The following is a 14,562-nucleotide window of genomic DNA, read 5'->3' as shown; positions in this document are numbered from 1 at the left end:
CCTTTAAAAGAAAAGGCGACGACGTATTTGGACAAAGACATGGCTGAGCAAACGTGGCTACTACGATCTGCCAATTTTACAGAAAGAACTCTATTTCACTCACAGCACCCCCGCCATGCTTCTGGGTTTTCATCTGAGAGGAAGAAGAAGAATCCTTGTTTGCGCACTGAGCGATTTGCCAATAATGGTCAACTGAATTTCAAACATGTTTAATTTTCTCCCGACCACGATTTGAAAATAATTTTATATAATATTTATAATGTTTTATGTTGAATGTGAGGTGTTCATGGACTTTATGTATGTGAACAAATGTGAAACATACTGAAGAAAAAAAAAAAAGTTTCTAAACAGAAGGTTACAAAAAATAAAAACTAGGGCAGATTGTTGGGAGCCAGTCTGTTTAAAGGCCCATTTGGACCCATGTGACCCGTCTTATCACTTTAAAACCCTCTTAGTCACTACAAAAGTATTCCCTGCCTCTTTTGTATTTGTGTAATAAATGAAACAGAAAAACAAGTAAACCTTCCTTCATCTCTCTACCCCTTTTTGTTGTTGAAGCTGTCACGCCAAAACCCCAGAATGCAATGCAGTATGAAATTTGTGGGATTATAATTTCTCCGAAACCAGAATTTAGGAGTCTCATAAATGAAGCCTTTTAAAGCATGAATATTTGGAAACTAAGTTTTAAATTCTAATCGGGGTTTATACAGGAATAAATAACTCGAATTTGGTGCTCTTAGAAGTTATTTTAATGCCATAAACACGTACCCATGACTCATATTTTATTTATTTATGTATTTTATGTAATTTATAATTTATATATATATATATAAATAAACAAATTCCTTTGTCATCTTCACCGTTGACAGGCTGCAGCCATGTCCCAAATTCCTCGTTTTCCAGCCACTTTTATTGAAATTGGAATTTTCCCCATTCTCTAGCTTTTTCTCCACCTCGAGCTTCTTTTCCGAACATACGGCTTTACGATCAACCGGAAGCGGTTCCGCGTAAACACACGGAAACAGTTATATCTGATATATCTGAAGAAATTGTTTTTATAAATGTTTTTTTTTTTATATAAATTCCACCATAATCACATTTAATTAATTGTGATGCCAATTAAGGCCTTAATTTAAAAAGTAATAATTTAATGACTTTATGATTTTTAATGACCCGCAGAAACACTGCTAATATTTTAGGTTTTTACCTTTTAGTTTAAAAAGCTTTTAAGACCTTTTAAAATAAACCACTGAGATTTTTCTCCCTCAGATGCTAACTAGTTTCTGCTTTAATTACTACTGTGGTTTTATTTGAAGGCTAAAGTAGTTTCCCCTCTAGTAGTTGTTTAGGCTTTTAGTTCTTAATGGTAAACATGCTTGAACTGAACCTTCACAGCAACGATAATCTTGATAAACAATTTTTAGACAAATAAACAAATCCAAGGGGCAGTCTCACCATCTGAGGGTCGTTGGAGCGACTGACCCAGCCTGAAATCAGTTTGAGCGTCTCCCTCTTGACCGTCCTCATACTCCTAATCAAAGGCTGCTTCGTCACCATCTCACCTACAGACATAAATAAACAGATGGTTTGTTCTAATGGCCTCTGGGATTTGTTCTGTCTGATAATGTAGAAGAGTGGAAAGCAGCTGACCGTTTGTCTGGACAGCAGAGGAAATGTTTTCGCTCAGGCATTTGTAGACGTTGAGCATATCCAGGTAGATTCGACCCAGTTGGACGACAAAAGGATGACCCACGGCTTTACAGGCTCTGACGTTGGTCTTCAAGATGCTGCCGAGCTGGCGGACCGTCTCGGCGTCCTTCAGGATGTCCACATTCTGCAGCACATGGTCCAAACCTCAGAATCAGTACCGTTACAGTAGTACCTATGGAGCTTCATAAAACTCTTCTGCTGAGGCCCTGACCTTGGTGGCTTGCTGGATTATGCTGTCCCAGACCTGGTTAGGAAGCAGCATGTACTTCTCTATGAGGAGCTCCAGGACCGCCTGGTCCGTCTGCGCTCCGATCATGTAACCCACCGCCTCATAGAACGTATGGACCTGCAGAGTTGCAGTCAGACACCTGAGCTTGTTTCTCAGAAAGTGGGCAGATATAAAAGCGCCGATAATTCAACTGACCTGCTGAGGCTGCAGGTCACAGATGATGGTGTTGATGTTGTTGAGGATCTCATCAATGAAGGGCATCACCTCGCCCACCTGAACCTGGACAAAATGACGCCGGCACTTCTGAGCGATCTTGATGAACGTGTCACAGGCCATATCCTGCACACCATCGTGGGTCTCTGCAGAGGAAACGTCCCGCAGGCAGAAGTCAGTACCTCGAAAGATTTATTCCGCTTTTAAACGGAAAACTTTCTCACTCGTCCTCACCGTGCATGAACTCAAACAGCTTGTTGACGACGGTCTTGAGGAACTTCCAATGAGCTCGCAGGAAGCGAGGATACTGACCCACGATGTACATGATGTTGGACGCTATGATGGCCTTGTTATCCTTCCCTCTCTTCTGCTCACATAAGCCAAGCAGGTCCTGAACAAATCCCACCAAGTTAACAAGCTTCTCGAAGCAAGACGAGCAGCTAGCTACCAAATAAACAGCTCCTACTGTTTGCCCACCTTGATCACTGTAACCAGAAACCTTTTCTCATCCTCCTCATGCATCGCCCCGCTTATAGACCCGATGGCCCAGCAGAGCATGTTCAAATTCCTCCATGACCACTCGGTGCCGTTCACCTGGTTGTGGAGCTTCTCCGTCATGATTCGCTCAGTGTCTGCATAGTCCAGATGTGTCAGATATACTGCAGGATTCAAAGAGAGAGACGGGGAATAATGAATTCAGGCTGTAACAGCATTGATGAAGATATCTGAATCCAACCACATGTTTTATTGCAAATATTTAGAATTATTTTTTTTTTATTTCCTAAACGAGGAACAATACCAAATGCTAAACTAGGGATGGGAATCAAAAACCGGTTCCTGTTCAGAACCGGTTCCATGTGTCCTATTTCATGGCACCATTTGGCAGCTCGCTTAACGATTCTCTTAACGGTTCCAGGCAGCATGATTTACGTCACGTTTTTTTTACGAAAGTCATGCACACGGCATTCAGTAAGCAAGTACGAGGTGACCAGGCGCAAGTCTAGAAAAACAAAACAAAAGCGGTCAAAGCGATCAAAAGATTGGCTTCATTTTAAGGAAGCGAAAGATGGCAAACAAGCCACTTTGCAATCATTGCAAAGTGGCAATTGCATCCGCAGGAGGAAATGCATCCAACATGCAGAAACACCTGCACACACAACATGGCATACATTTTAACGGATGCCGTGTTTTTTTTGTACGTCTTCCGGACAGAAGCTAAAGTTACGACCAGACTGGAAGGCAACTCTGGTGGTAAGTAGCTAGTTTTATATCACTGGCTGAGCTTAATGTGGTTCCTAGTAAATCATATGCCATTTCTGGAAATAAACCAATTTCCTACCTCTCTTTCTTTTAAGGGAGTGTGCCTTTCTCGTTAGTCCAGCCCTTCATTGCTAGCATGTTTACTAAGAACTACTAGTAGCTGGAATTCTTACATGTTTCTAGCTATTGCATGGATGTAACGAAACACGCTACGAAGTTGCCCTGCAGTTCAGGGAGCGAGACGCTCGTTTATTTAAATCAGGGGGAGATGAGTTTATTTCCTGAAATTGTACCGTAATGCTTTTACATTAAATGGAATCGATAAGGAATCGAATCAATTCCCAACCCTATGCTAAACATTCAGTTACAATAATACTGATATAGTTCTGTCAACCATGAGGGAAGGGTAACTACTGTTGGTTGTTAGTCAGGTTAATATAAAACTGATGCCCATTTTGACCAAAATAATCCAAGTATTGACTCACCCAGAGTTTCTCTCATATTCTTATACAGATTGATGGCATCCGTGTCCTTCATGAACTCTCTGACCACCTCACCCTGGTCGTTCTCCACCACCAACACCTCCTCTGGTTTGGCCATGCGGCTCACCATCAGCAAACGCACCTGCAAAAGGAAAACCATCGACGTAAGCAACGCGTGAGCGACCCCTTCTGCAGCCAATCAGTTCCATGAACCCCATCAAACACGACAACTTGTTTGACATGTAGCATCACCTGAGAAAGCACGGGCAGGTAGAGATGTCTTCGAGGTGGAACATCAGACAGCAGAGGGGTACTTGATGTGGAGAAGGGGCTCTCTCTGTACAACTCTGCAGCCAAGTGGTTCCAGTACTCCAGACAGATCTTGAAGATCTCCGTCTCCTCGACCTCCGAAACCAACAGCATGTAGTGAAGAGCCTGGAAATCAGAACGAGATGAAAACAAATGAATAAAACGAGTACAAAGAAAACTCTTCTGGGCTGATATATCAGAACGGATCTCCTCATACAGGTGAAATTAGCCGGTAACACAGCAGCTTCGATCCAACCAAAAGGTCAGAAAACTTTCCAGAGATTTCAAACTTTTCAATCTGAACGCTGGTATGCAAACACAAGTATTCAGAACAAAAAATAATTAGGTTGACAAAACGTTATAGATGACCTTGAGGCTTCTCCTGCCGCACTCCTCCCGACTCAGGTTTATTTTTGTGCACAGACTGATCCACAGGGCCTTTAAGTTCATGCTGCGACAATCAGAACCCATTAACAATAATGAATATCCCTACACTCCCTTCAACAATCTGATGGTTTGGTACCAATTGTCAACAATTTCTCTTAAAGGAAAAGTCCGGTCATATTCAGGAATCAAACTTCTGAAAGTTCTTTAAAAATGAAATTATTACATAATGTTCAATAATTTATAAATGTTTTTAATTAAGAGTAATTTTATTTGAATGTGTTTTACTGGAGGTATCCGTGTTTGTCAAAGAACACTACTGCCACCTACTGGTTTGTGACGTTACGGTGCGGTATCGGCTGTTGATCAAGTCCCAGTGCTGTATCTGGTGTTTGTCACAACGCGCTATTATCCAAGTCATCTTGAAACATTCTTCTTCCAAATGTTGGCTACATATGACGAGTTTTTTCTCTGGCCAGAAGTTCGATGGCAAATCCTCCCTCTTCAAGTTGGCGATCCAACGACCAACCCGTCCGTGGAGGATCAGGAATCAGAAAGGTGGAATAACTTTTTTTTTTTCCCCCACTTTTACCCGATGTATTCTTTGGAGCCCCTAAAGGGACATGGAGGGAAAAAAGAAACTTTAGCGAGATTCCGCCATAGTTTTGCGAGATCTTGCAAAGTTTATTTTTTCCTCCATGTCCGTAGGATTGCATGCTGACATTGTTTCTCTTCATTCGTGTAATGTCGTCTTTTGGGACTTGTATTATCCTCCCATAGCAGTACACTTTGCGCCTCCACTGTTGTGTGTCTGTTTTACTTCCGGTTCGCTGACATGGGAAAACCTTCTGCGACATTTTACAAAACGTTTAGCAAGATCTCGCAAAAGTATTGCGGGATCTCTCAAAAGTTTATTTTTTCTTCCATGAGCCTTGCTCCGTAGTATTCCAACATCCAGCTGCCATGCACGTGGGCATTGTCAGTTTCACTATAGCTCTGGTGAATTTCAATGGTGAAGTCCTCTGGAAATCTTCAATAATTGTTGTTGATTGCAGATGTGTCTAGTAGTTCCCATTGATTTAGCTTGTAAAGCGGGGAGAATGGCGCTAGGCTTACCGCACCGTGACGTCACTGCTGGAAGATGGCAGGAGGGAGGGGTTACTGTGTTTGATTCTGGGAGCGGCCATTTTTCCCCAGTGTTCACGATGAAATTTATTGTTTTTATTTTTTTTACTGATTAACGCTAAATTCATTAAATCACCTGAAACTTATTAGTTTTAGGTATAAATAATGATCTATTGATTATTCCTTGCTGGCTGGACTTTTCCTTCAAACAGGCAGAATACAAACCAATGCAAAGTAAAAACAACTTTTGGGGTTTGGCGTTCTGACCTCCATGAGCGTCTCACGCAGGTTGGGTCTTTTCTCCACCAGCTGCCCGTGTTCTTTGAGGAAGGTGCAGAGGAACAGACTCAGATTCTGGATAAAGTTCTGCTCGTCATCTTTCCCGTTGGCGTATGCCATTTTGATGTTTGTGTTCAGCGGCAGCATCTGATCAAACAAAAGCAAATATTTTCACTTTATTGACATGGGAATGGTCAGTAAGGTGTAATCGTGCTGTAAAATGCTGGTTTGGAGCGAAGCTTTTCTTACTGTTACTACAGACCTGTTTGAGCTGAGACATGGTGGAGGTGAACAGGTTGATGAACGGCTCCTCGTACTGGTTGACACTCACTCCGGCAATCTCAGTCAAACATTTCAGAGTCACGTTTCGAAACATGGGAACGTTGAGAAACTGAAGAAGGAAAGTAGAAAACTCTGGGATTAATAATGACTGGTTGGTATTGCTTCTATAAAGTAACGTCATTATCCAGAACTTTTTCAGTTCCTTAAAAACTTCAGTTTGGGTTTTTTGGGCGAGCAACATTTGTCTTTTTTATTATAATCCACATACAGTGGAATCCGCTTATAGCGATCACGGATATAATGATCAATCGCTTATATAGATTAAAAGACTTAGGACAGAATCATTTCTATGCAAATGCTGTTTATAGTCATCAAGAAATCCATTTATAGTGTTCATCTTTGGCCATTTTATGAATGTAGAAATGTGTAAAAATAATTATGAATGTATACTTGTACAAAAATAATTTTAAAAGTATGTGTAGATCCATTCCTACTGGTTAAAGGTAGCCAAAGAGATAAGAGTAATTTTTGGTTTTGAAATTGAGCACAATTTCAAAGTTATATATCAAGGTAATTTACCAACTGAACTCAACACCCAAGATAAGTGATTTCTATAAATACTGCTGGTAGCAGGAAAGAAATCAATAACAAGAAAGTGGCTTAGCGCAGCCCACCGACTTTGTGTGACTGGTCAGACGGTAGAAGAAATATGTGAAATGGAAATGCTTACATTCTCCATAAGACTCCAGGAAAACAAATTCCATAAATATTGGTTGAAATGGCTAAGTTATAGGAATTCTAAAGTAAGTTGAGGATTAACTCATCATTCAGGGTGATAATAGAGGTCTGGTGCTGTACTGTCTGGCAGGACATGGTAATTCTGCACAGGAACTCTAACCTGTTTACCTCTTTAAGGCTCTCTACATACTCTGTAACCTATACACCTAAAAATAGTTCATAATAAAAATTTTTCCCGTGTTGTATTTTCGTACCCCTCCCTTGGTGTACTCTCTATTTTCATTGCTTTTCACTGTGTTCGTTGCAATTGCCTCTTTTTTGTGTTGGGTGTTGTATTCTGGAAAATCTTATAAAAAAAAAAGTACAAAAAAAAAAAGTATGTGTAGCCTAGTTATTTTTATTTTTTTTTTTTACTTCCCTGATTCCTTTCTGGGCGTCTACTTCTGCCTAGCTAGCTCGGAGATACAAGAGCGCTTTGGTGCAGGTACCAGTGCTGCGCATAGCGAGGGGGAGGATGAGGATGAAGAAGATGAGACTGCTGTCTCTTCCAGAGCTGAGATGAGGAATGCAGTTTGCATTTTAAAGACTGGTCTCCTGCATGTTGGTTTCAACAACTTTGACCTTTAATATCGTTTTGAAAAAGAAGTGAAGTCTGTGTTGGACAACACTCTGATCCAAGGAACCATGGATCAACATGTGAAGTGATTATTTAATGCGGCGCAACAGATCCATAACACATAACAGAGGTTTTGTGTTGTAAAAACCTCTAATTTTCTGTAGCCTACGCAGTTATCTGCTATGTTGTTTTTCTATGAAACCGTTTCAAACTTTATTTTCAGACATGTTAAAAAAAATGCACCGGCGGCACAGCGGAGTACCATGCAACTGTAAACTTGCATAGTACTGCAATAAAATTCAGTAAATGCGGAAGCTATCCATTTCATTTTTCTCATTGAAAAAAACATAAAAATGACATTTAGATGATATTCTGCATAAAAAAATAAGTGAAATAACGTTAAATTTGGTTTTAATAATCAACCGCTTAGTGTTCAAAATGGCTCTGGAACAACGTGATACTATAAGAGGATTCCACTGTAATAAATTAGAAGAAGCTGCTGATTCATGCTGCCTGGTTTTACCTTGAAGACCAGTGTGCTGATGAGTTTCGTCTCAAAGATGTATCCTAAAGGAATCCAGTTCAGAAAACGAAGCAGAGTCTCCAGGGTGGCGTGGACCAGTGGTGCATTTTGGGAGTTTTCCTACACAAAAAAATCAAACAACATAAGAGCGTTTAGAGGTGATAGTTAACAAAAAAAACCCTGAGAGATCTCCACTCTTTGGACGACCTTACCATCACAAACTGACACAGCTGGAATATCTGAGAGAACTCGTTGCACATGCTAAAAAAAATAAAAACAATACAGAAAAAGACCTTTTAATGTTTCAGGATAAATTAAAACAACCTCTGTTATTCACAGACATCCTTGGGAGCTGATCCCGCTACCCGGACTAAGTAATTTAACTTATTTTATTACATTACAAGAGCAAAAAAAAAAAAAACTTGTTTACGGCTATATGATCTTGAATCAAATTCAACCAGCTTAGCTAAGAATTTAACAAAAATATTAACAAGCAGGGGGAAATTGTTTCTGCTTATGTACATTTTAGAGACGTGGCGATGAGGTTTAGATAAAAAGAGAAACACTCGACATGCCGAGCAGCAGAGGTACCAAAGATAAAGCCATAGTTATTAAATAAAATGCAGAAGTAAAATGTTTTAAGATGTAGTGACATTATGATCAGCTGTGATAAAAACATCAACATAGATGAGTTTGAAATCAATAACCTGTCTTTCAGGTGTTTGGCTTTGACTTGCGTCATCTGGCCACTGGAGAAGTCAAACACTTCTTCGCTGAGGAGCTTCAGGATGATCATGTTGTTCTGACAGAGGCTTTCGCTGGTCCGACTGGCACCCACGATATCGCTGATGAAAGTGGGCCAGTGTTTGGGCCATTCTTGTTTCAAGATCTAAGATGATCCCAAAAAAGAAAAAAAATAATAATTAGGGGAAACAAAAAAATTGTCATAAAAAACCCAAGAATATAAATTATTTTGTCTCTCTACCGACGGAAATCAAATGATCACCTGTACGAGGATCATGTTGAGCTTTGAAATGTACACCCCTTCCTTCTGCAAAACAAATTTCATAAATACTGAAAGACCGACACGTGGTTAGTGAAGACTAAGATTTTTACAATGTAAACAACTTTACCTCCATGTTTGCAGGATCAGAGGAAGTCTTGATAATCAAGCCGACGACATACTTCTTGATTCCTGAAAAAGACGCAATTAGAAGAAGTATAGCAGGAAAGCAGCACTGCAGAGAAAACACAGATCTGCTTTGGAGAAAATCATGAATGGAAACCACAGGCTATAAGAACAAGTTGGTTATGATGCCTAAAACCTTTTTTTTTATGTCAGAAGGATTTACCTTCACATTGATGTCTTGGGAGAATCTTCCAACGTGTTTTGATGACGGCCTCCAGAATTTGGAGCGCATAATACTAAAAGGAAATAAAAGAGAATTTAAATTAAATCATTTGAAGCAAATGAATCACTGCAGTTTGGTCGAAAACCACAAACTCAACTGGATTACATAAAAGAATTAAAAAGAAAACACAAATCAAACAAAAAAAAGCTTGATTAGTGAGTAAAATCTTTACATAAGCTCCACCTTTATTTCTAATTAACTGTAAAAATAGTTTATCTTTAGTCAAATGCCAAAAACTTAAGTATTTGAGTGGCCAAATGCAAAAGAGACAAATAAAAATGGCCACCATTAAATCCTGATATAGGCAAACACAAAGCACTAAAACTTCAAGTGGTGCAAACAATACTCCAAAAATAACCTTCCATTTTTAAATGAAAAAGTTAAAATACAAATAAAACTTTATTGATCTCACAATAGAGAAATTAACTCTGCAATTAAGCCAACCCCTCTGGGGCGCAGTGGGCTGCCACTGTGCAGCGTCCAAAGAGCAATCGGGGGGTAAGGGTCTTGCTCAGAGAGCCAGGCTGTGGGGTTTCGAACTCACAAGCTCAGGATTCCAAGCCCTACACCCTAACCACTAGGCTGCCACTCCCCCTATGTAATTTTCACATTCAATGTGAAGAATTGATGATCACACATTATGAATATCGACACATATCTAGTTCATACTTTGGTTTTCATATTCTGAGAGAATTCCAGAATGGTGTCAACCCTCGTCCAGGCATCAGGATGGTCCTTCAGGTTTGTTAGCACTTCTTGAGCCACTCGTTGCTACAAAAGGAAACATGAAAAGCACTTTAACACAGAACATCAATAGATCTCTACTACTCTCTCAATCACCCTAACAGTCCCCCCCCCAAAAGTCAAATTAGATTATTTCTTCAATATAGAAATAGGCAAAAGGTTCAGAACTAGAAGCTAGCGATGCTCAGAAAATGTAAGTTCATCAATGAACAATAAGGTAAGGAACAGAGGATGGACACAAGACAATTAAAAAAACAAAAGGAAAAGAACAAACATACAATGAAGGAAAGGAGGGGGTATGAGAAGGAGAATAGAAATGTCCTAGATCTAAAAAAAAGCTGCATGCTTTTCCAGCCTGCAGAGGAACCCAGCTGTAGCAGACTGAAACAGGCCCTCACCTGGGTACCGATGTCATGGTACATGGAGTTGACAACAGTGTCTAACAGATTGATGTCAAGTTTCTGATTGAAGTCCAGCAACTGCCTGGCTGGATGATCGGCCAACATTGTCATTTCTGCTGGCATAGAGCTTCCTGTAAAGATGAGAGGCATCATTTTTCACTTTAAAAATTCCTAAGATCCTCAATATCACTTTATTTAAGACAAATGCAATTGAAAATTTTTAAAAGTCCCATATAAAGCTTAAATGGGACAGACCTCGGTTAAATCAGCCACTTTTCAACTAAAGTGACAGCTAGTAAAAATAGAATAGAAGGTTTAATGGGAAACTACGCCCCCTGCTGGGTAGACTGGGAACATCGAAAAGAATTTAAACCAAATTCAGTGTTTAATACAATACAAAAATATTATAGGCTGAAAACATTGCTTATATTTTAGTTATGTTTCTATTGTATTTCCTATTATTATGATACAACATTAAATAGGCTTTAAAGTTTTATTCTGAAACTCGCGGAAGCTAATCGTAGCGCATGCGAAGTCAACCATTCAACTTAACAATGCTCGGGATTTACTCACCTGGTTTGTTCTGTCCACTTGTCGTAAAACTAGTGTTGTGTTAATTGTCCCGTAGCTGGACGCCGAAATGCTCTGAGCCTCAGTGCGTGAAGGCAGTATGAAGCGTTATCTCATTGCAAACACTGATGCTACACTTCAGCTAGCACTCACAGGCTAAATGCTAATGTTAGCTTCCGGAGATGACACAAAGCAACCAACGCCAAGTTAAAATAGCTTTACGCAGTCTACTTCGACTTACTTTAAAACTAGAAATGTCGGATAATCCTTCTTTTCTCCAATCACTATGAAAATTGTGCCTATTTTCAGCTATCAGTTACTAAACCCGACTGATAATAGAAAAGTCATTGATGATTAAGGACTACAGGCTAAATCCTTCAGCTAAGCTAACAGCAACAAATTCACGGAGTCAAAGATGGAACGATATTCCGAGTCATAATCACGAATTGAAATAGTCTAGTTTTATTTCTGATCCTGTTTGCACATTGTGCGACAGCAGAGATGTATTAGGTCGTGGAAAAGTGCGCTTCCTCTAAGCTCATGCTTCCAACAGCAGACCGGTTAGAACCGGTTGAGACCGGGTTATTCATTCTCGGTCTTTCGGCCCGCCGCGCGCCGCGTAAAATTTGGATCATGTACCCACCCAGAAACGACGCCATTGGTTGAGTCGCTGCTGGCGTCAAACGATGGAGTAGGCGGGGTTATGCATTACGGGGGTTGGGAAGGGGTGGGTGGGGTGATGTCCGTCTTCTTCTTCTTCTTCTTTTTTTCTTCTTCTTCTTGTTTTCTATTATGACGGATCGCAAGCAACTTGGTGCATACCGCCACCTACTGTACAGGCGTGTGTAGCAACATTACATCAAATTCTATTTTTTAATTTTGTATTCTGTAGATAAATAAATAATGCTTTCCTTAATCTATAAATATCCTTTATATTTCCCTATATTCCTTTAAGACTAAATTCTTGGCCTGTCCTTCCAACCATTCTTCTCAATTTCTCCCTTTCATGTTCATAAGTTTTACAGTTCATCAGCATGTGTTCTACATTTCTTTTTCTCCACATTTATTCACATTTATCATAATTTTTTCTCCCCATTAAATATAAATTGTAATTTAAATAGGTATTATTCAACCAGGCTTAGCTCCCTCCACAGGAAGTACAAGTGCTTTTGTGCCCTTTTGACCAGTGAGGTGGTGTTTCCAGTCCAGGTGAGGGTATCTGTATGTGCATCCCCAGGAATTTGGTGCTGCTGACCACCTCTACAGCTGAGCTGTTGATGAGCATTGGAGCGTGGTTAGGCCGGTTCTTCCTGAAGTTCACCATGATCTCCTTCATTTTCTCCACGTTCAGGATCAGGTTGTTATCTCTGCTCCACCAGCTGCTCCACCTCCTCTCTGTAGTCCAGGTCGTTGTCGTCTCTGATGAGGCCCACCACCGTGGTGTCGTCTGCAAACGTCATCAGGGTGAACAGCAGGGGGGAGGGGTATTGAAGCCCAGCTGTTATGATGCTAAAGGACCATTCTTTAACCGTTCACATACAAGATAACGTTCAACAAAGGCTGATCGCAATATGAATGACTCTGTGACACTAAACCGAAACCTTAAAACTTTAAAACGTTAAACAAAAGGCGCTGTGTGGTCTGCTAGCTTGCAGAGGGGTGGATTGAAGCGCAGCTGTTCCAGTTGGCCTATCAGATGCTGTGGGATGATGGTGTTGGAGGGTTGGAAATTTGCAGGCTAAATAGCACTGGATCGCTGTTTCTAGGAAACCCAAACACTATAAGCAAGTTAGGTTTTGTACTTTCCATTGATTCAAACCTTAAAAATATTAACATAATGCCATAAAAAGTGATAGTAAAGTCATAACTGGACATTTTAGCTTTCTAACCTAAGCTAATTTAAAAAAAAAAAAGTAATCTGCAGCCCTATTACAAACCATACTGCTCCAAGGATTATGGTGGGTAGGGTCCCCAAAATTATTCTTAAATAAAAGTATTTTTACACAATGGCAGCCCACTTCCCTGCAACTCCCAGCAGAATCCCCTCCAACTTCCCGCCACTGGAGTGACCCCCACTTGCATATTTTTTTACTCTGACTCCCGCCTTTGACTGAATTACAGGGTCTGACCAGGAGATAACGCTTCTCTATAGATCTTAATTTCCACAAATCATGACAGAATATTTTAGTACAAATATCGATGTTTAAAGTCGTGGGGAAGCGGCTGTTCCAACCTTTGTATTTCCGGCGTTTGACCACGAAGGGCCATTTTGAATGGCTGCTACTGTAGCTTGCCTTTGCTCATCAAGTATATAAAATACAGATTATATATGGTTATAACATACATCCAGTATTGTTTATTTTATATAAATAACCAAAAAATATTACAAATGACAATTATCCATCTAAAACTGAGATCACTGAACAGCAAATGAGATAGTCAGCAGTAATCAGCAAATTCATTGTTTATTTATTGTTCTCCCAGTTCACAAACAACTGAACAATTACTATTTAAAATGACAACTATAACCAAGCTATGAAATAAAAAGGTTTGTCTTTGCCTCATATTCGGCAGCTGGCTGTTGTTAGTTTGCTGATTCCTGCTCCTTAACATCAACATCGTGCTCGCTGTCTTCTGAGAAGTTCTCATGGTCGTCTGAGTAGTCGTAGTTCTCGTCCAACGAGTGTGGATCGTCTCCATGGCAATCCTGGTCTGTGAGCTGAGCGCTGACATCTTCCCCCTGGAGGCGGGTCTGTGAGGCCTTATCGCTCTCCTCTTCATTCTCACTGGCATCATTAGTGTCTTCATCATCCAGGTAGACCTGTTTGTATTTTACCGTTTCATAGTCTGCATCCTCCTGGTCGCTGATAAACAACAAAAACAAACAGGAAAATTATTCATTGGTCTCTTTTAACCAACCTACAGTAAATCTGCCATAGATTTACCTCTGATTCTTCTCTCTAGATGTGGAGATTTTGCACTCGGATGCTGATTTTGCTGCCTTGTCCCTAATAAAGGCCTCAGTCACATCACATCCTTGCAGGGTTTGGATGTAATGCTTCTCTGCTGCTTGTCTGGCGTTCCTCTGTTGCACAGATTAGGAAAGAAGTGTTTATTGAAGTATTAGAGCAGTATTGTTTAATGCAGTATTTATAGAATCACTTCCTGTTATGGTTCTTCCCATTTGTTGTGACTCTGAGTTTTCAGTTTTCTGTTATCAGTTGTTTTGTTTTTTATTTTCCATCATATTCAATCATTCTTTAGTTACTCTCTGTTGCCCCCTTG

General features: G+C 40.2%; 2 protein-coding genes across 4 annotated transcripts in view; both read right to left on the bottom strand.

Annotated features, from left to right (window-relative positions):
• Positions 1 to 11,882, bottom strand: part of xpo1 (exportin 1) — a 24,257-nt gene extending 12,375 nt beyond the window's left edge. For 2 of the 3 annotated variants that reach the window (XR_001481390.1, XM_015380956.1), the window contains exons 1-18: positions 10,705 to 10,830; positions 10,232 to 10,333; positions 9,503 to 9,575; positions 9,284 to 9,345; positions 9,157 to 9,201; positions 8,858 to 9,039; positions 8,363 to 8,411; positions 8,151 to 8,270; positions 6,254 to 6,382; positions 5,980 to 6,138; positions 4,147 to 4,329; positions 3,898 to 4,036; positions 2,630 to 2,811; positions 2,387 to 2,543; positions 2,135 to 2,298; positions 1,922 to 2,056; positions 1,651 to 1,834; positions 1,456 to 1,562 (exon numbers count right to left, since the gene is read on the bottom strand). Coding sequence is in view for 2 of the 3 variants with exons in the window: in XM_015380956.1 (XP_015236442.1) it covers positions 1,456 to 1,562; positions 1,651 to 1,834; positions 1,922 to 2,056; positions 2,135 to 2,298; positions 2,387 to 2,543; positions 2,630 to 2,811; positions 3,898 to 4,036; positions 4,147 to 4,329; positions 5,980 to 6,138; positions 6,254 to 6,382; positions 8,151 to 8,270; positions 8,363 to 8,411; positions 8,858 to 9,039; positions 9,157 to 9,201; positions 9,284 to 9,345; positions 9,503 to 9,575; positions 10,232 to 10,333; positions 10,705 to 10,830 (2,298 nt within the window). In the remaining variant the exon portion in view is untranslated. Of the gene's footprint in view, positions 1 to 1,455; positions 1,563 to 1,650; positions 1,835 to 1,921; positions 2,057 to 2,134; positions 2,299 to 2,386; positions 2,544 to 2,629; positions 2,812 to 3,897; positions 4,037 to 4,146; positions 4,330 to 5,979; positions 6,139 to 6,253; positions 6,383 to 8,150; positions 8,271 to 8,362; positions 8,412 to 8,857; positions 9,040 to 9,156; positions 9,202 to 9,283; positions 9,346 to 9,502; positions 9,576 to 10,231; positions 10,334 to 10,704; positions 10,839 to 11,280 lie in introns of those variants that run through there. The other variant, XM_015380955.1, reaches the window with a different exon arrangement.
• Positions 11,883 to 13,861: 1,979 nt separating this feature from the next.
• The window catches only part of fam161a (family with sequence similarity 161 member A), an 8,173-nt gene continuing 7,472 nt past the window's right edge, over positions 13,862 to 14,562 (bottom strand). Inside the window, exons 6-7 of the mRNA XM_015380934.1 lie at positions 14,223 to 14,362; positions 13,862 to 14,141 (exon numbers count right to left, since the gene is read on the bottom strand). Of these exons, the coding sequence (XP_015236420.1) occupies positions 13,862 to 14,141; positions 14,223 to 14,362 (420 nt within the window). The remainder of the gene's footprint in view (positions 14,142 to 14,222; positions 14,363 to 14,562) is intronic.

This window comes from Cyprinodon variegatus, unplaced genomic scaffold (genome assembly GCF_000732505.1).
Source record: "Cyprinodon variegatus isolate N-32 unplaced genomic scaffold, C_variegatus-1.0 Scaffold225, whole genome shotgun sequence".
Classification (NCBI taxonomy): Eukaryota; Metazoa; Chordata; class Actinopteri; order Cyprinodontiformes; family Cyprinodontidae; genus Cyprinodon; species Cyprinodon variegatus.
The sequence above is the reverse complement of the archived record's forward strand: the minus strand, read 5'-3'. Positions and strand labels throughout refer to the sequence as shown.